A 24461-nucleotide genomic window follows, 5' to 3' on the forward strand; every position below is an offset into this window, starting at 1 on the left:
CACCAAGATGTATTTCTTGCAGTTAATTTTCTCCTCCTCACAGGACACTGCATTTTAGTCTACTTTTGGAGAAATGCTTTTTCACTAACAAGTCTAGATGTGGGGTAAGTTCCCGTGACCACAAGAATTTGAAAGCAGCCATATTCCAGAAGTGTCCCCCTTTAGCAGGGGAGTTAATGGAGGACGCTGACCCCCGTCCTTCCATAAAGGGACAGAAAATACAAAAGATTTTTTTCTGTACAGTGGTATAACCACCTAATCACTCTGTTCAGAACTTGAGAGAGTCTTCATATATTTAAGTATCTCCAGGTTTTCTTTTCTGTCATTCAGGTGCAGAAATTGTGCCCACCACCTGTAGGTGTCTGCGATTAGAAATAGCCCCAGCATTTAAGAGGACATGTGTTGATATAACAGACCAGATTTTGGGTTTGGTCCAAAAATATTCACATAGTCCTTATCACACCTCTTTCACCTTATTTATACAGTGGGTCAGTCCAGTGTGACTTTTCCAGTTCAGCTAGTTTTGAAATAATTCTGTCTAGTAGTTCTCAGTTTTGAGGTAGACTTCAGCAACACAGGTGTTGCCTCTCGACATATAGGGACTCCAGCTTATGACTGCAACTGGTCTTCCCAACAGCCTAATCAGAAACACATCACAGTCAACCCTTCAGTCACTGCACTAAGCTTTCCTACAACTTCCCCCAGAGACTCTATGGAGTGCACCCGAGATATCTAAACCAGCAGTTTGCCCTCTAGGAGAAGTCTTGCCTAAGCACTATGCCTATCCAGCACAACAGGGTGCATGCAGCTTTTCAGTACAGGTAACTGAATTCTCCAACTACAGATCAGCCCTGAAGGACGAACTTCCCCAGAACAATGGACGATTGCAACCCATGCCACCTCTCCTCCAGGGGCAAGCCAGACTCCTCACCTGTTTGCTCTAATACACAGAAAACATCATGCCCCTTCATCAGCTATAGTAGTGTTTCTGTCCAAGTTGACACTATCTTGACCGCCTCACACATACCACCTAATTCTGCTATTTTTCTGCTCCTTCACTTGCAGTGTCCTGTCTGTTGGGAGGGATGGTTTCAGGAACTAACCAATTAAAAAAAAAACTATTCCCTTTTTTACTGTAGTGTGCTCTCAGCTGGTTTAGCTCCCTGAAGTAGCTCACCTCAGGGTCAGGTGAGTGCAAGCACCAAAGATCTCTAATCAGAGGACAGGGAGGGGGGGAGGCAGCAGCTGACTTGGATTAATTTAACTTGTCACAGAGCTGTAGCCCCAATTCAGGACAGATAGGAATGTTCATAGTGTGGCAGCACACCAAACAGCCTTCACAGTTGAAGTGCAAAGCTTAGCAGGCTTTTTTGAAATATTTCTACAGGACTAAGGCTACAATATTTAACATATTATTTAAGCAACCAAAAGGTTTTAGATGTTGCTCCTAAACCAAAGAACACATTACATTTTCCTACCGCTCCCAATTTAAAACATCAGAGTTGCTTTCATCAAAACACAGGCTGAAGCCAGCGGTCATGAGCACCCTATGTCAAACATTCCCAGGTTGTTACTCATTAACCTGGGGAGCCACACTCAGGGCTGGAGCGAGAGACAGCACCACACACGTGCACAAGAGAGCACATGCGTGAAAGAGCACACTCTTTCCAAACTCCATTACATTTAATGAGAAAAAATACACTGACCAAATAATTGCTCAAGGTCAGGCAGCCAACATAAAGTAATAAAAAAAAAACCACAAACCAAAACAGCACAAAAGTAGTTGTGTCAGAGCTGACTTGGGCTGATCCAGAGCTCTGCTACTGCACAGGGGCAGCATCGCCTTCCCCTTCACATACACGTTCACATGCTGCAGTGTGATGAGCTTTGCTGGCTGATCCAACTGAAAACCAGCTTTGGGAAAAAACAAACAAACAAGAATAAAACCAGACTGAATGCCTGCTCAAAAGCTGATCCAACTCACTGCATGCCTACATAAACACCAGAGTTAATACAAGGTACTAGCACAGTCACCCATTCTTGCTCTCTCCATTGTAACAGAAATGCGTCCTAAAGAATCCTTTGGAATCCCAAATTTCCTAATAAACAGCATTAAATTTAAGCTGAGACCTCTAGAAAACTGAAATCTTATGAGGTGGTGCACAAATGTGGTGCTTTTGAGAAGGATTAGCCCCAAAGGATAAGTCTTCATGCATGCATGTTCTATTTTATGTTAAGATACTATCTTTTGTTGCATTGCAAATATGCTGGCAGAACATTACTACCAGTGAAATTATCAGACACGATGCTAAAAACTATGTTCTTTTTATTTCGTGGTTTGTTTGGTTTTTTGGGGTCTTTTTTAGATTGCTGAAAACTACTATCTCTTCATTCTAACGTCAAGAAAAATCAGCTGCTTTTTTGCTTCCAAACTCTCCCATCATAAAGTGTAGGTAAAGATTCATAAATCTAATCCAAAGAACAGATTAAAAGTGAAAATATTTCCATAGTTTCGTGTGAATGCTTGCACTGTTTTATTTTTATTAAGCCCAAACAAGCAAATCTACTCATCAGGGAACGATGAGTAAGCATTCAGTTTTCACCACCATTCTAGATGCTTTTTGCCCGAATTATTTGGCGGAGAAAGCTTATTTTCTGGATCCCTGCCCCTGATTTTATGGTTTTGCATGAGTTTAAAAACATATTTATGTATGTTTGCTCCCCCCTCCCACCAAATACTTCAGTTGACTAAAAAATATCTTCCTCCTATCCCTTTTCTCCCCCAAGCAAATATTGTCATCAACAAAAAGATGGAGGCACTCGAGTTGGTGTATCTCCCCCCCTCTGGGGAATTCAGTTTCTTTGATATGTCCTCTAAATTCCTTAAATAAGTCTTCCACACCTGTTCAGAAAAAAAATGTACTAGACCAGCTCAAGAACAACAGAAATGTGTGCTCACAGGAAGCCTTTACTTTTTATCCCTGTCCATTCTCTCTCCTGCTGCCTCTTCAGCTGCAGCTTTGTTGCACATGTGGCCACTGCTATGAGGAGTCAAGGGAACACTGCCTCATCACCAAAGCACACACAAACGTATTCATTCCTCTTTCAGCTATACTGGTTCTAGAGTTCGCTTACCGCAGCAGCAAACACCATAACTTGCAGAAACATTTTCAGCTTGGCAGGGTAGCTGCCAAAAAGATGACAAACAAACAAAAAATAAAACAAAAAAAAAAGGAAAAAGTTATATTTGGTGTCCTTTCTCAAGGAAAGGACCACCTTCACACTGTATGTTCACAACTGGTCTACTAAGGTTGGAAAAAAGCTCTGTATGGTCAACGCTTGAGAAGAGTTACCACAGGAGAAAGATGCTCTAAAGACAGATGCTTCACTGTCTTTAGAGCCACAAGTTTTTCTTGGAAAACTGCCAACGAAAAACTAGACAAAAAGAAAAAAAAAATCTTTCTTGAGAACTCCAGGACTGGGGAACCACCAAAACCTCTTCTCAGCCCTTCCCCCCCAACCCATCCCCAAGAACAGCTTTCACAGCCTGACCTCAGACTTGCCCAGCCAATGCATAGTGGGGAAGGGGAAGAAAAAAGGCAAAAAAAGAAAAATGAAAAAAGAGAAAAGAGAGAGAAACACACACACAAAAATAATGCCTTTGCTTTTTAATTCAAGATCCCAAAAGTTAGGGAAATATTGCTGTATATACACACATATTAAAAAAAAACAATCACTAAATGATACCAACACATAGACCCACTTTCAAAGAACTAACAAAGATGGAATAGGGAAACCTTTATTCTCTCACACAAAAAGAAGAGACAGCAAAATAAAAAATTGGCTGTCACTAGAACTTAACACATACCATCCCCTCGGGAACAAAATCAACAGTGAATTTATACAGCAATCCCAAAAACTCAAGGCAAAGGGCATCAAGAAGCTGACAAATGGCATACCTAAAGCATGGGAATTCTTCCTCCACCTCTTAAAAGGTAACAAGGACATTTCAGCTGCAATATGTGAACTCTGTCTAATGCATTAGCTTGAGCTGCATTTCACAAACGATTTCCAGAAATGAGTCTGAGGTCAAAACTTTTGTCTACAAAGGAAATTCGAAGGAAATTGTAGGAGATAAAATACAGCTTTAGGTTCTGGCGGTCATCCAGCTTTGTTCATTTTATTCTAATATTTAAAAAATAGAAAGAAAAAAGCACCTTCGAGGGCTGCCATATCCATTACTTCGGTCAGGACCATATACAGCACACGGTGCGTTTACAAACTTACCAGACCCCTTCACTTGCCTGACAGATTATCCCTTCCCACAACATGAACTGTGTTTCAGCCTAATTACATTTTTCTTTTAGATTTTCAAGTTAAATGTTAAAAAAAATGATAAATCAAATACTGAAGAGGAAATAAAACATTTTTCAGATAGAAGAGCAACTAATTGGGAAACATTTCAGATTGTATGCAGCGATTTCATTAAATACACTTCTTTCAGTACAGGCTATCCAATTTGTTCCTGGTTATGGAGTACAAATGATCCCTTGTAACACCTCTCTGCAGCAAATAAAGCATGTACCACACAGGCAATAAAGACTCTCCATTTTAAGAAGAGTATGCTTGGTGCTGCAAGTCTTGCCTAATGAGGGAAGGCAGGTCAGTGCCGGCTGAGGAATCATCAGGCAGCCTTTCCCACCCTTCTCCCCAGTGTAATCATACCCATCTCTGGCGCTTATTTGCTGCGTTACATCAAACACATCTTCAAGACTACATCCAAACTATGGCTTTTAAATAAAGCCTGCACTAGCAAAACAGCCCAAAATTTATTTATTCTTTTCAGAGTGTGGAGTTTTTTTAAAAGTATCTGGGCAGTCGTATATCAGGAGTAAGATAGAGGAAGAGCTTAAGTTCCAAATCCAATGAAAAGTTGAATTTGACTGCAACTGAGTTAAGAAAACATCCTCTCATTTCAAGAACATTTTCTTCACTTTGTATGTAAACTACAGAGTTGCTCTAAACCCATTTCAAATAATATGAGGAACCATTAGCAGCTGTCATTTCAATAGTATATCGTCTATCTTCTATGACAAATTCGCCCTACTCAATAGCAATTTTAATCACTCTGTTCACTAACAGGAGCCACAAGATCTAATAATGCCACTCAGACTTCTTTCTTTAGAAGTGCAAACAAATGAATTAGCATTGCCTCTTAGGAGGAAAAAGTTAAAGCGCTATTAACACAAAGCTCACAAAAATTAAACAAATTCTTACTGTTCTTTTTTACCGTGATGTGTAACAGAAAGCAAGAGACCCAGGTATTCTGTTTTTATCAGACTCGCCTTAGTTATTCACCCAAAAGAGCACTGTAAGAAACTCTTTACACTTCTGTTCACCACTTAACTAACCAGTGCACACAGGAGATCCACAGCCTCTAGAACCAGTTCCTGATGTCCAATCCGTGAGATACCCAAGTCTTCAAGGTCCTGGTGAGAAATCTGTAACAGCTGTTCACCATTTATCTTCTCCCGTTCAAATTTATGGACATACTGCTGCAGGCAATCGTCCAGGCCTACCAAAACACAAAAGAGAGAGAGAAGGGGATGTGATTAGAGATTTCTGTCTTTTCTTACTTTTCCACCCAAAATAAAAGAAATTATAATAATTAAAAAAACCAACCACATCACACAAGCCCTGCAAAAGGCACAAATGGCAAGTTCATACAATATGTAATGCCAAATTATGAAAGAAACTTGCAGAGAGACTGAAGCTGTACCACAGGGGCACAGAAATGGAGCATGCAGGTTTTGTGGATCTTTGGATCACCTAAGTCAGTGGATCAAACTAAGCAGGTAAGGATGTCCTTTTGGTGTCTGCACAGGCAAAGCTATCAGGGGGCATGCGCAGACTCAGCTACCAGGGTAACCCAAATCCCTGAAGGGCAACCAAAGCAACAAGAACAAAGAATAACAACTGACCAAAAACCCAAAAAGAAATAAAACAAGGCAAGGCAAGAACAAAGATCTTGTCCAAAGCCTAGTTAAACAAGCAAACAAAAGCACAAAAACCTGCAGTTCCCCATCCACTTTTATATAAAAGGGCTGAATGAATGATGAGAGGAAAATGGAACAATCAAAGGCAAAGCAATCAAAATTATGTTTGGCTCAAGTCCCATTATTCCCTTGATTTATGAGACCCTGAAGCTTCCTGAATCAGCCATTCCTTCCCTTTGCTAAGGATTAACACCGCATACCATAAGAAATCTAGTTCATCTTGTATCTATGAAGAATTTTTAAAACAGTTTAGAGTATTTTGTCCCAGCAATATCCCCAAAATCCTCACTTTAAATTGTGATTCTATGATCCTGTTCTCTACAGTATCTTTTCCCCAGTGATTAGAAAAAGGATTTCTGGTTTTCATTTTGTTTTATTTAACTAAACTTCATGTGTTAATCCTGTTTTCTTGTGTATTCTGCTCATTTCCTCTGTTCTTAAAGATGCTGTGTGCAGCGACAATCTGGGGAAAACATTTGGATGGATGTGTTATTTTAAAGATGATGCAGTGCTCTTGATGCCCTGTTCCACTTCAACATACTGGCTAGAGCAAAAGGAACACATTCAATTAGATCTGTTTTGTAGAAATACATCACCTTCACTAAAAACAGCTGACATGAGGCAAAATTCAGATTACAAATTTGACAACTACTTTGTAGCATCCACAATAGCTACACTGTTTGACGACTCAGTTTTAAAAAAAAAAAATTGAACCTTTAGCTGTATAAAGGATGTTTATCCACTATGCTGGCTCAAAAGGAAGCCATTGAGATGGACAGGATGTCGAATGCTGCAGATGAGAAACATGAACAGTATCCTGAACTACAAGGAGACGAGAGCCAGCAGACCAGCACTCAGTTCCACTCACGGAGCCGCAGTAGCAGCCTGGAAAACAAGCACTCCCAGCACATGCTACTGCCAAGAAAACATTCAAGACACATCACAAGGGTGGTTTCTACGAGTCACATGAAACATATTCCTTTCATAACAGCAGCACGAGCAGTCACTGCTGCCTTGCAGTGTCTGGTCACAGCAGATCTGTCGATTACAGACTCTCAAAGGCACAGGCTTACTTACCACACATCACTTGCCTTCATAATGGTCACTCAGAAATTACTAAGGACAGACACCCTGGCATTTAACAGTCACCCCTTTACGTGGCTCAGGCAAGCTTAATTATTGCAGTGCATCAAAATCTGGCTGAACAAGCTTGACTCCTCCATGTGCAGAGCTACTAGTGTGCACAGCTTGATTCTTAAAGCATAATTATGAATGGGAAAACCCACATGCAAGATGAACAGAGTCTCCCAGGGCTACAGTTGTTTGGGGTGCACTCTTATTTCTTCCCATCTGTCTTGGCACAGCCACACAAATTTTGAAAATTGAGCCCAGTGTTCTCTTTCCCACAGGCACCAAATTCTCCCTTAGGCTATACAAACTCTTTTCCCAGGAAAAATAATAAAAAGATCTGGCCTTCATTGTTTAACAATTTATTTTTTCAAAACAAATTCTCAACTGAGGCTGACATACAGTGCACATATTTGGCATTCCCAATTTTTAATGCTGTCTTGCAGACCACTGTTTCCCATCATTTGCCATTGTAAGCCCATGGTTTCCATTACGAATCACACAAACACCTAAAATAAAACACTTTATTCAGCATGCAATGAAGTTTTTATTTTTTAAGGTTTTTTGGATGCAGTGTTGCTTTTGCTTACTATCCTTTCTGCGTGTTGACTCAACTTTCTATGCTTCATTCTATGCTAAAACATGAGACTCACAAACATATATACCCCCACCAAGAAATATAACTATGGCTTTCAGCTTGCCTGTGCTTTTTTTTTTTTTAATTCATGCTTGCCTATTCTCAAAGGTCTATTACAACTTGAATGGCTACCTCTAAAATATTTTTTTAATGAGTCTTTAAAAAACAATACTTCTACAACCACAACATAAAACTATATTTTATAAAATAAAATATTACAGAATCACAAAAATGTTAATTCAAGACAGTCAACACAGAGGCATAGCCACTCAGCTAGCAATGTATTTAAGAATATGGGTCCAAAACTATGCAAAGCAGGAAGTAAAGACAGACCCACACACTTATGGCAAGCATTCACTGATGGTTTTAGATGAGCTTACTAACATTAGTGGTGTTGTTATTTTTACTAAGAAACATATGGAAAAATCTTAAACATTTTAATCAAAACTGCAAACACATTTGTAACCTATTGTTTAATTTTCCATGAATGAAATGTTGAAACATCACATGCAAACCGAAAAATTCCTATTTCTCCAAGAGGGAAAGGAGGAAAAAAGGACTCATAGATCAGTTCAATAAACTGAACTAAATAATATTTAAGTAAATTTTAAAAGGTCAGCATTCAAATGCCACTGGTAATCTAAATGAACTGCTCATTTTGTCCTTCTTCGAAACATCTCAGTTCTCTCCATGTATTTTCTCTGTGAACTTCAGAGACTTGGTACTGCCTGTTAGCAAAGTCTGGATATTTTTGAGAAACTTAGATGAATTAAAAACTGTAAAAAGCACTCTCTGTTACTCAGAAAAATGCTTTCTGACACGCTGGGTCATTTTCAACAGTGCAATATTAGCAGGTTCAAGCAAGAAAATTTTTTTTTTCTATTTCCAAAAAAATACAATTAAGACTCTGATATTGGAAAATTTATACATATATTTATTTATGTCCTTTGCCAACTGAAAAGCCCTTCTAAAGTCTAATCTATTCATTTTATGCTCAAAGCATGTTTAAAAAGCATTTGTCTCAACTGCATGTGAGAAATCTTTGTATTATTCCTTGCACATATAGCAAAACCATGCACAAAAGATAACATCCTTACTGTTTACATAATTATTAGAGAATGATGGAAGACAGAAATGGAAATATCAATCGTAGAATGTTTTACAACAATAGTAGAAAGAGGGAGACTAGTCTAGTTAGTGTTATTTGTATCACGAGAACCCTTCTGAGGAACTGCCATATAACTTAAAACACGTTTCCAAATTTTGGCAGGTGTAGAGATGTGCAATAGATCCCAACAACCGTCTAGACTTTTCTGTCTAAAATAACCTCCCACCACCATGCAAAGCACCCCAGAAGACATTCAATGCCTTGCATTCGTGCAAAAACATTAGGACAGGGCTTACACTTACAGATTTGCACTGATACCAATCTCAGTCTGTTTCCAAGATCAAGAAAGTTATTTTCAATAAGAATTGAGGGGAAAAAAAACAACTTTGAGGGGGCTAAGGGGAAGGCTTGGGTCTAAGCCATAACTATCAGCTTACTATTCAGAGAGAATTAACATTTCTACTGTTGATGGATGCCAGCCATTCAGCAATGACATATCTGATTCCCAAAGTACTAGTGTTTTATAAGTAGAGTTGTTAAGTAGTTTCATGCTTTTTGCTCAACTTCTGTGCTGGAAATTATCAATTTACCCACCATAAAGCAATAAAAACAGTTAACGAATTTATTACAGCCACAAGTCTAAAACCAGATGACTCACCACCTCTTTCCTCCCCACCATCCCACTCTTCCTCATTCTCTTCTCACATGAGACCACAGAGTCTCTATACTCCAACGTGGGGGGGGCGGGGCAGGGCAAGGGTAGATAAACAGGGCAAGGAACTGAGGAAGGGATGGGGAGGGGGAACTGTAAAGGTGACAGCGATCGTTTTCCATTAGTTCAGGAACTTGAACAAATTCTCAGGATAGCTCATAAAATGCCAAAGCTGACAGGAGGAAGTGGGGGGAGAACAAGACACTTGAACAGAGGAAGAACTCTTAAGTGCAAGACCTTCTCCTTCACATAGCACCACCATGGGGATCATTGCTCACTGTCTCAAGGAAACACAGCCTTATTATTATGAACATGTACTCATCTCTTCTCTGTTGGGTGACTCTAACAAACTGGCAGCACCTGGTGTCTCAGGGTAGCACCTAAGTTCAACTACAACCCTTAGTCCATCGAGGGGCTCCTTGCACCTTGGATAGCTGGCTAGGTAGGACTGCTTAAGTTTTTTTTGCCTCATCACCTTAAGAAACATTCAAATGTTGTTAGAATCTGACTTTCCCACCCAAGAAAGTCATTCTTATTCTGGTCTCCCCTTCAGGGTCTATTCATTTGCCACTCTTAAGTCTCCAAAGACTCCTTGCACACACTAACTTCAATCCATCCTCCCAAGCTTTGAAAGATCACCAGTTCTAGGAGAATCTCTGACATACCCCGTGGTACATGCCATTACACTATCATTTATATTCCACATCATTTTCTAACTCTTATTGTGATAGCTTCCTCCCTTAATTTCCTCTACGTACTTCCAGGACTGGAAGAACTTAATAAAAGAAAAAGCAGGAGGGAATCAAGGCAGCAAACAAATATTAGAGAAGAGGGGGTGAACCAGCACCTGAGAAGGTAAACAAAAGTAAGGAAAAAGGGTCTGTAAGACAGCTGTGAAAAGCTGAAGCAGCTCAGTAGGACAGGTACAAGGTGAAAAGGAACAAATTGAAAACTTCAAGGAGAAAGAAAATAAACACAGTCTTCTTTAATATAGAACATAGTGGGAAGGTTGTTCCACTGTAACACCACAGATGCCATTGTCCCCCTACAGACAAACACAGCCAAGGACGACTTTAATAAAGGAATTAAAGGTCCCTTAAAAGGATCATAAAAAATAAAATCTAGAGTCAGTGGAAACTTCATTCAGTAATAATTTGAGCCTAGGCAAGAACTGACTTTCTAGGACCCACATGTTTCTTAGCTATCATGATTATTTTAGCATTTATCTTCCCATAAGTTTTCAAAACAAAAGCTTAGTTATCAGTTGGTGTGAGCCACCTGATAAGAGGGCCTGAAGAGAGGTTAAAGGCCTTAGTTTGCCAAGAAAAAATAAAAACCTTCAAGGTGTCGTTGAATTACTGTCTAGTGTACAAAGGTAAAAAGCCTTCCTCATTCAGTTTTTTAATCCAAGTAGTTTCACAATCACTCATAACACTGCCACCATCTGAAGTATCAATCACTGTTTTTTTTTTAAAAAAGACCAAACAAGCCAGAATTGAAGAGCAAGAGCTGCTTATTATCACCATCACAAAGTGTCTCGTGCATAAACCTGCTTGCTCATAAAATAAGCTCTCCTCATCTAGTCAATTGTAAGCAACTCTTCCACATTTCTGCTTAATTATTTGCATCCTAACCAGCCTGTCGCCTCACCAGATGTTAAGTCTAGCTTTGCTGAGCATTGCCTAATACAGCCAGAACAGTACTTAAGTTTCTTGTCTGTCCCCTTCTTCATACAGGGATGAAACCAGACAAATTGCTGGCCTCTGTTTGCCAGCAGGGATACAAAGGGCAGCTCCCTCATGAAGGTCACAGCAGGACAGAGGGAAAGGGCAAAGCCTTCAACTTTGATGAGTGCTTTACTGTCCCCTCTGTAATCCCCTCTGACTGACAGCTGCACAGAAAGACTTTTGCAACATGTTCCTATTTTCAGCATTTCCAACTAACGTATTTAGCCTGGAAAAACAGACTACATACACATACGTTCACACTACCTCAAAATAAATCCATTCATTCCATTCAAATCCATTCATATATCCCTTAGCTTCCTTTGAATGCAAAGCTGAAAGCTTTGCTTTGTAATAAAAGAACTGGTAGGTAAATTTGGGTTGTAAACCATCCTGACCAGAAGGGCTATGGAGACTGTGTTTAACCTTTGGTTGCTCCATATAGCTGCAATCTCAGTCAGATTAACAGGCCTTCCGCTGTGCTATACTTTTTAGCAGTCCTCCCTACAAAGCCATTGATTGAGATTGTTCCAGCAGTCCCCATTATCATGCTCTAGACTGTAAATTTGAGGATAACAATAAGCTTCAACACTTCACAGGGTAAATCATGAAGTATGAGAGAGCATCAAAATAGCTTTTGTCCACGCACTCACTGAACCCTTCCAAGAACTCCAGGAGGTTTGCAAAGCAAGACCTCTCTCTACAAAAGCCAGAAAACATCACTCAAATCTCCCTCACAAAATATTTTCAGGAAGCTAAGCAGATATTGGATAAGAGTGGAGTCTTTACAGAAGAAAAGACTGTAAGGAGGAGGAGGACACGATAAAGGCCTATAAAGCCAGACATGGCACACAAAAAAACCTGATTATACGTTGTCTCTTCCAATACAGGAATTAGGGAGAGCCAAGGAATCTAGCATGTAACAGGTCCAAACAAGCAACAAAAGAGTGATTCTTCACACAGTCAGCATGTAATGTATGATCAACATCCAGATGAGTTCAGGGGAAGGTGAATAGGTTCATGAAAGAAAATGCCGCAGAAGTCATGTCTGACTCTGAAAGACTCAAACAGAAATACTGGAAGGCTTGAAGAAGCCTACAGAAGGAAGCACACAGTATGCCATATTTCCTACGATCCTCCTTAATGTATCCCTTTTTGGCAAACATTCAGGGTGGGACACTGAGCCAGGTATAGGACACAGGACTTACACAGCTGTGCCATACACAGCACCAAAGTGTAGGTGGTGACTTCCTTTGAATTATTTTTATCCTAAGACATAAGAAAATTGTCATCTCCTCGCTAGCAGAAGCTAGTATTTATTGTAATAGTGACACAAGATTTCCCCAAAATGCAAAAGTCTATATAGAGGCAGGGGAGAAGGCTGAACACTAATACTGAATTGTGATATCAATTTAAGCCAATGATATAACCAAAGCTTTTACAGACTGGTTAAACAAACAAACAAAAAAAAACCTAACACACAGAAACAAAAATAGACCCTAGTAATACTAGGAAATAGATCACAGTGAATCACACATCTGTTCTCGTGGGTTGTAATCCAGCTTGAGATACTGATAGCATGTGGGAAATTGCGGAAGTGAATTAATTTAGAAATTGTACCTTCAGTTGACGAGTGAACTTTCATCAGGACTGCAAAAATATATTTGAGTGAATAGTAGCATACAATAAACTGAGATAAAAGCAATTCTATAATAAATGAAAAGTTAATGCTATTTAATTCCAAGAGCATTTCAGCTAGAACTCAAAGTTGAATTTTCTTTCTTTTTAATAGCTCTTTTTCAGGGAACTCATGAAAAAACTGGGGTGGGGGAAGAGAAACATATTTCTACTATTTTCCATAGGGGGGTTCTTATTATGACATAGCTTTGAAACCTCAAATTAAAGGCAAAATTAAAATGCAATGCTATAAAAATTGAAAAGTGAATTGTGTTGGCATGCCACATTTCTTGAAAAAAAAAAAAAAGAGAAAAAAGAAAAAAAAACAGGACACAGCATAATGAAATACAGGTTTAACCAGAAAAAAAAATATCTCTCTATAAAAGAGATACAAGCATGAAGACACAGGCAATCACACTTTACTACACTGAAAAATAGATCACTATGCCACAACCACAGAGACAGAAATTAAAGCCTTTTTCAATTTGGCAGGGCATTCCCTCTAGACACAAAAAAGTAGACTACACTGGGGGGGGTGGGGGGCAGGCAGGGGTGGAATCTTATTTTATTATATTCCCACCGATTTGAATGCAGGTGGGCCAGAATACACATGCAGTCATGCTTTTCACCAGCAGAGCTGGACTGGACATCTGTGCACAGCTGTGGGCCCCTGCTGCACGTACTAGGCCTAGTGGGGCTTTGCTGCTATCATGCTTGATAACGTCCCCCATTTCCCTGCCGAGAACATGACTGACTCCACCTCTGAATACTAGGCCATTAAGTATCATTTGGCTTCTATGGTTGAAATTTTGACTCACCCAGAAGAAAGAAGATAGATATGAGAGACACCCTTGGTCAGGGCTTACCACTCAGCCCCAGGCAGCCAGATTCTGCAGTGCCATCCCAAATACTCATCCTGGGAAAATGGGTTTCCAAGAAGGAAAAATAGGAACCACAAACAAGGGCTCATATTCAAGACCTCAGACACCTGGCAGCACAATATCTCGCTGGCAGCATTTCAGCTGTAACTCTTTGCTAATCCCAGCTACCACCAGAACAGGACTGCTGACCAGAGAAAGATTAAAAAAAAAAAAAAAACTGATGCACATCATTTTTTCCTTCAGACTTTGGTATACGTTCTCTGTCTGCATCAAGGATTAAGTTCCATATGATGAAGTAGCTTCACACAACAGAACACTCACGCTTTGATTTTCTCTTTTAAGAATCAACTATAACACTCACTGACCAGCTACGCTTGGCAAGAGCAATCTTTCCATGCTTTAACAGATTTTGTTTGGCAAACTAAATAAATGAGATGGAAGCAGAGCATACCCATATGTTCTCTGCTAGACCTGGCACTCTAAGTTTCAACAAAACATGCAATGAAAGCCAACACTCAGCAAATGCATGCAAAACATAGAGAACACACCTGCCCTGGGCAGGCAAGCCCAAATAGCTTCCTAGCCAGATACCACAAGACATCTTCAGGGACACTGCTGACAACATCCTCCCTGACTTCACAGTAAAAACAATATCCTACTTGTGGCAAGATGCAACTTCCAGTCATCCCCTGGGTATACTGCAGCATGACCAAGGTAACACGAACCAAATAAAACAGCAGTATACTGTAGTTGTAATGAGGCACTTTTATTTAATCAACATTTATTGCTCAAGTAGCACCTAAAAATACTATAAACTCTAAACCGGAACAAAAAAAAACATCTCTTTACCCAATATACGAATACATGCAAAGGTGTGCCTACTTGTTTGTTGGTTGCATTTAAAACAGCTGTAAATGGCTCTCCACAGACACAGAAGCACTTCCACTTGTTATTCTTTTTCACCCTAAGTTTTTACTATTTTATCTAGCAATCAACATATCACCCACAGAGTTTGGTACTGCATACTATAGTACACTACTGCAATAGCAGAAAAATTCACTTTTAATTGTTACTAAAAAGATTGTTCTTGAACTAGTTCAAACTCTTTGGACAGCCATTGCATCCAGTGAACATACCCTAGCGTTTGACACAACCTAACAAAATCATTTTGCTGGTGAAGACATGACTGACAGCGTCAGCAAGAATGGAGCTTTTAGCATGGTAAAAGAATAATCACACGATGTGACCTCAAAGTCACACGCATGCATTAGGGGAGAGGTAGGAAAGACAACTAAATGGCTGTGATGAGAGGTAATATGCAATAGGATTTAAAAGGTCTAAAAAACTCTGCCAGCTCCATCCCACATCCTAAAAAATTCTCTTCTTTTTTTGTTGCTTGCAACTGATGTCCATGACCAATCAAAAGGTGTTGCTTAAACAGGGCATCAACAGCAGTTAGTTACTTTATTACACCAGCATAGAGTGGCTTCATTAATTCCACTGAAGCAAAGAATGTAGAACTGTTTCACATACATCAGAATAAATTAGTGTCCTACAGGCTATTACTGACATAAAGCATCGTTGTCACGTACTCTGTCAAAACACTGACAGTGAAACTCTCACCAAAGTTTAAATGTGGGGACCCTGGGCTTGAAAAATCTCACTTCTCTTGAATGCTCAGAAGTTGTTGCCCAATGCCCATGGGCTCAAAGAACCACTAAGTCTTTCTCCAGCAGGAAACAAAAGCAAGCGGTAAAATCAAAAGTAAGAAGTGGAGAAAACCTGATGATGCCAGTATTCCTTTTTCTCATACCACAAAGGCCTTTTCTTCATACTAAGTGTGCTTTAAGACATGCTGGCCAATATGTTTTTAAATTATAGTCAAACAGGAATTTGCAACTTCTGTAGTCAAGGTAAGTCTGGTTTTCCTCTCTAACTGAAAAATTAGTTGTTTTTTACTTTGATGCAAATAATAGCTTTGCCTATTCACAGCAGGTTTTTAACAGGAATGAAAACAGAATGGTATCTGACCACTGAAAGCTGCAGTTGAGAAGAATCTACAGACAAGACCTTTGTCCCTCCCTCTATACAGTGCTAGGCTTTGTAGGGAGTCAATCCACTTCACCACGTGCCCTCTCCCATACAGAGCATATGGGATGACAACCTCAGAAACAAACCACCCATGGGCATACCACAGCATTTGTCTCTTCTGCAGCTAGGTGGCAACAAGAACTGAGGAGACCAGTTGCCATTTCATCTTTAGGCTGATCCAACACCCTGACTCACTCTCTCAGTAAGGAGGCCACACACAGGAGGACAACATGACCTCAGAACGTTCACTTCATTGGATCCCAGATGGTACAAAGAGATGCCTAGTTCGTTACTGGCAACTCACTTTTATCCAAAACTGAAGTAAAACTCCCCTGCACCATCAGAGACAGATTCGTCCCAGCCACTTAACATCAACATCTTGACAGGAGTGGGCAAGCTGCACAGATGCCTGTGCCTCAACCACTGCAACAGGACATTTATAAGCTCAACATCAGCAGCAGCTTCAGCTAGTACAATGGGCTGTAAATCGGAAAAAGATGTAGGAGGACACAAGCGGGCCTGCCATCTTTGCTGTGGAATTACTGCAGACAATGAGGGCAGAACGTTGCAGGGGGATGGGGGATACACAGCAGAAGGTGGCACAGCTATGGCCAGCAGAACTTGTCTGTCAAAGATGTGACTTGTACCTCATGAGCACCCCCAAATTGAACCAGCTGCAGACCCCACTTACAGAGGGGTGTACATCCTCACACCCATTACAGCTCCAAAGAGAAGCCTGAAAGAAATCCTATTTCTGCTGCTACCACATACAGATGTTTTCACTAAATCAATGCAACCACAGAGAAACATTTCCCAGAATTTTCCAACTCACCCGACCACGCTGAATTTGTTGGGTGGTTTCTTTTTTATATCACTATTCTAACACACACTTTTTACAGGAGAACTTTTCTTCAAAATAAGCCTTTAAAACACTTTACCATTTCGCTAACAGAAGTATAACAGCACTGAACCTGAAATAGTCTAAATGCTAGCTGTGGAGTCATTCCCAGGATTACGGGAACCAGATTGATTTTTATTTTTTTTTTTAAAGAAACAATTTCATTTCATTTTATTGTTTTAGTGAAATACATACTGTAGCTTAATCCATAGCGGGAATACGGAATCACTTGAGTGCCGAGAGGTAAAAACTCTGGAAGCTGTGGAAATTATGGAATTAGGACGGTCTGTAAGTCACGGTATATGTCTGAAGACCACCTCTCTAGTCTCATTCTTCCCATCATTCATCCCACGCCTTTCTCCAACATACTTGATCCCCTTCTTTCTCACCTGCACCATACTACCAACCCCTTGCCAGCAAGCCTTCCTGATCCTATCCATAGCAAAAGTAGTGACAGTGGTGAGGAGAAGATGGGACATAAGTGGAGAAGGTCTCTGCACTGTTAGTACTTGAAGTAACAATAAAGTCTCTCTCCTGCACGACACTGTTCTTACCATATCCCCAAATACAAAATATTCAAGACACACCAAGTGCATTTACTGCCAAGCTGTTCAAAACTGGCTATGCTGTGTCACATCAGTGTCCCAGGCTGCTGGTCAGACTGGTCTTGTGGAACCCAGATGTTGTTACCATCAATCATTTTGTATAATATTGCTTAAAGTGAAGCAACATTTAACTTCTTACCAAGGAGTATGTCCTCTTGCAGGTTTCACCCCATCCCTCACATGTCCTTGCTCCAGTTTTCCAAGAAGCAAACATATGAAGTTAAACTTACCAAAAACGTAGTTCCCTATCACTGTACTTTTCGAGCTCACCTAACTTCATTTTCACTATAACTTAAAGTAATTCACAAGCAAATTTAAAAACAATTTTCACAACAGCACCAGACACAGGAGCACTCCTAGGCAATTTAATGAGCCATTCCCCTTATAAAATCTTGTAATTTCAATCATAATGTTAATGTATTCACAGTAACACACAGTTTACAACAGCACCACCACAAGATGAAACTTCAAGGTGTCAAAAATTCAAAGCTGTCTGAATGAGGAAATGTTTCTGCTTCACAGAGATTTAACCTCAGTAAAATACAGCCATCTGTATTTCCACCTATATTATCTTCTGCCTACTGACACTTCAAAGCAATGCTTCCTCAGTTCATTATTCTCACGCATTTAACAATTCCCTTTGTCTACATGGCATCACTGATTTCTTATATATAGTCAATTGTTCCTTATACTGAGTTTTTTTTCCTATGCCACTATCCATTTTTTGGGTTGGGTTTGTGTTTTATTTTGGTTTTTGTTTGGTTTTTTTTTTTAAAGAATAATGATACTTTCAAAGCTTGTTTTAGCAAAAGATCTTTTTCTTTGTAAACTTTTTTCACTAGAGTTGTCTTTCATATAAAACAAATTAACCAATAATCAATTTTAAAAAAATGAAGAAATCACCATTCCCATGCTTGTCTCAGTTAAGCACAAATTCAACAGTTGAAAGAACAGGAACTGGTAGAGAAAGGCAACCCTTACAAGATGCAAAACCAGGCAGATCCCTCCTAAAAACTGACAAGCCAACCACAGAGGAAAATATGTTAACCCAGTGGCTGATCCACCTTGTAAGGACACCATATTTCCCCCTCATCCGAAATACTTACAATTTCAGTTATATCAAACTTCACATCAGCCACGTCTACAGCTGTACAGTAACCAAGGGGGGGATTCTCTGAATTGGATTTTAAATATGGCTAAATAGTTAACATTTGTGAAAGTGATAAGCTAACTATTTAACAGCCCTACTGCTAAGAGAGTATGAAGTGGACAATCTCACCTTAAGGCTTTGAGTTCTGTATTTGCAAAACAGATGCACGAAGGGATGAAAATCCCATAATGGTTTGCATTCTTAGTGTCTGACACAATTTAGTCCTTGGGGAGCAGACTACGTGTGTACGTGTGTGTATGTGGGAGATTGCATGCAATCTTTTACAATGAGGCCCTGATCCTGAACCTGCAACATTACTTTAAGCACCAAAAATAACCTACAGTTCTGTTGCTGTATTAAGAACAGTGATCAAAATGTCACCTATTAACTTTTGCATCACTACAACAGCTTTGTGTTCCAGCTCCCCAGCAAATCCCGTTGCTCTTCGTCACTCTTCTTGGTTGCTCTTTTTATAAAATAAGTAAACCAACCAACCCCTTGGATACTTCTTGTACACCTATGTTGATGATTCAGAGCATACTGCAGTTTCCCCAAGTACATAACCACAAGGATATGGGTATTTAGTTGGATACTAACCACATGAGATACCTATTAGCAATAAAATCATACAGACAAAATTCTTTAATGTAATGTCCCTAGCCTGGGTTATGAAGACACGTGGGAGAAACTGCAAGAGCAGGGGAGGGAAGAGAACACTTATTCTTAACACAGTAGTTAATCACAAAGAATGAACTCAATCCAGATGTCTCGGAAATAGGTGAAAAAAGGCTATAAAGGTGCAAAAAAAGGGTGCAAACAATGTCCTAAAAACAGTGAGTGCAATCATTTTTGCACCTGTTTTTGAAATCTATACGCTCCCCTTCTCAATTTCTACTTCTAATGCCACTTAGACATTCGTTTCTTATTTTTCTTCTACTTACTGCTCCTCTATTTACCTTTCAAATAGCATTAAGTTAAAAAAAAAAATAAAAATCAAGCATCCTGTTGGCACTCAGAGGTTTTATGCTGTCCACTAACAGGTATTACAAACATCAGTGTTTTTTGCAAATCAGTACAAAGAGTAGAAATAATAAGTAGTAGTAAATGGAAGGTTTCATGTGAATCTGAGAGCTTTATGTAACTCCATGACTAACATTATGCTTGAAGAGAAGAATGGGGTAGGAAGAACCACCAAGTTATATTTCACGAGCATTGTAAAAGTCTCAAAGCTTTGTTGGTCCTTGAAATACAGATTTGGAAGGAGCCTACTCACTATTCTAACAAATACTTATCTTGTCTTCAACATAACTTTCCAGAGCAAAATTGAAATATGATATGCTCTCTTCTCCTGATCTTTCAAAGGAGTTCAAATCACCTTAATCATAGAATGGACTTAGAGCCATTAATTCAAAACATGTAAAAGGCTTCAAAACTCCTTTTTAAAAATTACATTTTTTTCCTCTCCTTCCCTTTCCCATCTTTAAAAGTTGCGTAATTTTTGTAAAAGTGCCATCTGATGGGTATAAGGACTGTATAAAACTGAGAGACCTGTCAACTTAGAAGCAGAAGTTTGATCACTAATCAAAAGATACTACATTTGATCCAGACATATACGTTTTATTCATATACAGTTATTTGTTTGCTTTGACCAACTTAAAGCCACTTGAGTAGGCTCTCTCCTGGATGCATACTTTAAGTATTACAGAGCCTTATTTCCAAGATACCTAAAGAGATCAAATACCCTTCTCAAGCTAGAGCTTATTTCCACAGCTTGGACTTCTGCAAGTTGATCTGACACGTGGTTAGCACTGTGTAGCAATCTCAAGCTAACGATCAAATTTTCAAACTTCCAAATCATGAGAAATTGCTCACTATGCCCAAGGATATATTTGAAAACTTAAATTCAGAAATACTACTTTGGTGTGCTACTTCATAAGAGGAGAGAAAACATGCAACCAGGTTGATCCTCTTCAACCCCTGAGAGTACTCCTATTTGTTCACTATGCAGAGATGGACTTTTAAGACCATGATTTATGGAAGCCTGTTTGATCCCCGTTCATCTTTGTTCTTCACTTACAGGCACTGTAGTGACCTTATTTACACCCAAGTTAATGATTAAGTCTTAATGAGGGTGGAAGTGGAAGGTAAGGGGGGGGTGGGAAAAGAGGGTTTCTTTTCTAAATTAAAGGATTGATTGTTTTTAGAAATTATTGAAACAACAGCAAAGAAACAGTGCCTCACACAAATACTCTCTCTTATGCAGATACTCTCTCTTATGCAGACTTGGCTTCACATCTCCAAACTAAGACTGCTACCAAGAGGATGGCCCATCCCCATGTGCTCTGTAACAAAGCTTCCAGAAAAGCCATCAACTCCAGCAGAGCCCTCTCCACAAGTAATAGAGATCTGTAAGCAGAAAGCTATTAAGTACCAACTTATTTCCAAACTATCACCACAGAGGCTACCAGGCACTCCTGTCTCCTGCTTACCTACTGGAAAAGAATGAGTGCTCCTCACCCAAGAGCTAATTCATCAAAACGTTTTCATCAGAGCTAATTCATCAAAACGTAATGCAATTCATCAAAACGTTTTCTGCTCTTTGTCACTTCTATAAGCATCTTCTTTACTGAGGAAAAAAAAAAAAAATCAAAAGTCCTCCGAAAACTGTTATAAAACAGGAGTCAGAATACAGTGAGACTGCTCCTACCCAAGTAAGGCCAACATGACAAAATACCACCTGGCAAAGACCATATAACAGGAGAATACCAGGAATAAAGGGAAATACAGCCACAAGAAGACAGACGAGGAAAAATTACTGTTGAAAATTTCCATTTGAAAAACTCACCCAGAGACCATTTAACTGACTTTTAAACAATCACTGTTTCAACTACAGTAAGCACACAAGTCTTTTACATTATTTTCCTATCTTAGTGTTTATTTCAAATTGACAGAAGTAGCAGTATCTCAAAAGCAAGCAATCCACAGAAGAGCGTTATAGGCACATAATAGAAGTCCCCAAGTTACTCTCTCTAGACATCCCATCCCGTTCACATGAAATAAGACAGACATTTATGTTACCCCCAGCATTTTTTATTCTAATAGGTATAACACCATCATCAACCTTTTGGTCTGCAGACACTAAACTTCAACTATTGTTTCCCCCCTCTCTCTCACACACACGCGCTAATCCTTGTGAAAGACGCTGGAATGAAAGCCATAGAAACAAAAACCATGCATTTATTTGCAGACCAGAGCTGACACCATCTTCCTAGAGGGAAAAGTGGCTGGGCCTGGGGAGCTTTGGGACAGAGGGGACAGGCCAGACCCTCACCCAGCCACACTCTCCATCTCCATGCCGAAACAAACCTCCAGCAAGGGAAGCCTTTAGAGACAACTGCATAGCAAAACTCCCTGGCAAAATCCAAACCCAACTTAAAAACCACCAACCCATTCCACTCAGAGACAAAAATAAAAACTTCAGGCCACTTTATCCAGAGCTGGACTTCAGTCCATATATCCCATCACCAAGCCTCTGCCCATCTGGTTTACTATTGCTAACAACTTATTCACAACAGCATGGATAAATACTCTGTTAAAGGAACAAAATGGAAGCAAATATGAGCACAGAACTCAATCACGTGCAATATTAATATTAATCACAGTAATTACACTGACTACAGGCAGCACAAAAGCACTGTCCCCTTTGAAGCATACTTCCTAAGGTGGCTGCCTCCACAGCTTGCCAACTTTAATAGGTTAGGCCCCTTCCACAGGGAAGCTAGGTCAACACCTTTCCAGCAAGAGCAAAAGTCCATTGCTAACCCTAAAAAAAATAAAGACTGTCCTTCCACAGGTCAAGCCCAAAGTTATTTCATTTTCTAAAAGCAGTAACAGTATACTCTCCACGTCTGTATCTCCAGTGCATGAAGCCTGTGTGCCTGATGCACTTTATGTGGTTAATAAGGTGCAACAACCCCCCGCCCTAGGGCCTTCATCTCAAACGTGCAATTAAGAGCTTGCTATTTAAAAGTTTGAAGGTTTTTGTGGTTGAAGGAGTAGTTCATTAGTCACAAGAGCTCCTTTTCTTGAACCCAGGTAATTAACACTCTGTTGCCTGTTCCCACAGTGGAAACAAGAGGTAACATTGCAAAACTGCCTACCTCTTGGCTCCCAAGAAAAAATGGGGTGATCCCTTTAATTTGGTTTGGCTGCCTTCTCACACCACCATGTGGAACTGTTTTGTCTGATTGCAGCAAGGTCCATTACTCACATCTGCCTCTCCTTCATGTATGCACCCTTGCGAACACTGTGATTACTGTTACACCCATGAGCTAGTCAGGGAGCAGTTTGCTGTAAGGCAGCAGCTGATGTTGCTGCCAGATAGCCAGCCTTTTAGATTACAACCTCCTACACTGTTATGAAACATTTATGACTAGCACCTTAGAAGCTCGCAGTCACCAGGGAGGCATAAGTACAAGCACATGAGAATCACTAGCGATCAGCACCTGCTAATCACATTAATACGTCATAGCAAGCTGAATGACATTAACAGAAAAATGCTGACACTGCATACCTCTTTCCATCATGGACAGATCCCCAGGAGTGACTACTGGATTCTCCTAGGAGACGCTGTCATTACTTGGATGCATACATTGCTTCACGTTAAAAATCCTCACAACATTTACATCAGGAATCTTAGCTTCTTAAAAGTTATTGTTTGCAATATTTTATTTTGCACATCACTTCCGTGAGCCAGGACACACAAGAAGCCTTAAAACCAGAGAACAAAAATCCCAACCCCCTGTCCAAAGGAAGCTTGAAACAGGGAGAGGAACATAAGATGAGGAAGGACACCCTACCCCATTGGACAGGTGACAATTTCGCTGTGCTAGCCATCGCCCTTCACCTGCAAAGAGCTGGGAAGGTTGATGCCATCACAGCTGACAGCTTTGAGGAGAGTTACGCAGCAATGTGAACAGGATCAGAAAGCTTAAAGGTGTTCAAGTAAAGCAGCCATTGGGTTCCCAACAATGGGTAAGGGAAGACATGCAGACCAACATTAGGACAAGATCTTCGAGAGGTAAAGCAGCCAGCATACATTTGAAGCAATAAAGGCAGCAGCAGAGAGGGGGGAAGAAAAGACTGATAAGGTTAGCACACCTAGCTAGAAAAAAAAAAACAAAACAAAAACCAACAAACAAACCCCCAAAACTTAGCAGCAGCAAAACATGCTGACAACATCCTTGTGACAGGAGACCTGCCTGGAGGCACCCAATACAATAGGCATTTTAAAGCATATCGCTGAACCATCTCAGCTTTCTTTAAACAGACTATGTCAAAAACCAAGGTTTATCAACTGAGCAATCACCAAATCTCTCAGTTTCCCCATATTTTTATAATTGCTTTAAACATCTAAAGCAATTCCTTCAAACAATTAGCTGCCTGACACATTTTCACTATTCCACACCATCGTACAGCCTTGTACAGTGATGATGCTACTTCCTAAAATAGCAGAGACCTCATCAGAGTTCAAGTGCAACACCCCAACTGTAAGAAAGCCAAAGGCACCTAACACCAACAGTGGCTGACTAAGGGCTCTGTCTGAATCACACACAAGTCCAAAATACCACCAACCTGACTAGGAGCCCTGCCTTCCTCCTAGATGTTAAGTGGAGTGGAGGAAGGCAGGAAAAAGCCTTGTATCTACCTCAGCCACTCCATCTGACATCCTCATACATTGTTTTTTTGTGATTCTGAAAAGCATGAGCAGATATTCCACCCTCTTAGTAGGGTG

The 24461-nt window shown here is 40.0% G+C and overlaps 1 protein-coding gene across 1 annotated transcript in view; it reads right to left on the reverse strand.

The window, feature by feature from the left end:
• The window catches only part of CNKSR3 (CNKSR family member 3), a 61690-nt gene that overhangs the window by 23370 nt on the left and 13859 nt on the right, over positions 1-24461 (reverse strand). The window contains exon 2 of the mRNA XM_074580455.1: positions 5412-5575. Within this exon, the coding sequence (XP_074436556.1) occupies positions 5412-5575 (164 nt within the window). The remainder of the gene's footprint in view (positions 1-5411; positions 5576-24461) is intronic.

The sequence above is a fragment of the Larus michahellis genome, chromosome 3, assembly GCF_964199755.1.
Source record: "Larus michahellis chromosome 3, bLarMic1.1, whole genome shotgun sequence".
Classification (NCBI taxonomy): Eukaryota; Metazoa; Chordata; class Aves; order Charadriiformes; family Laridae; genus Larus; species Larus michahellis.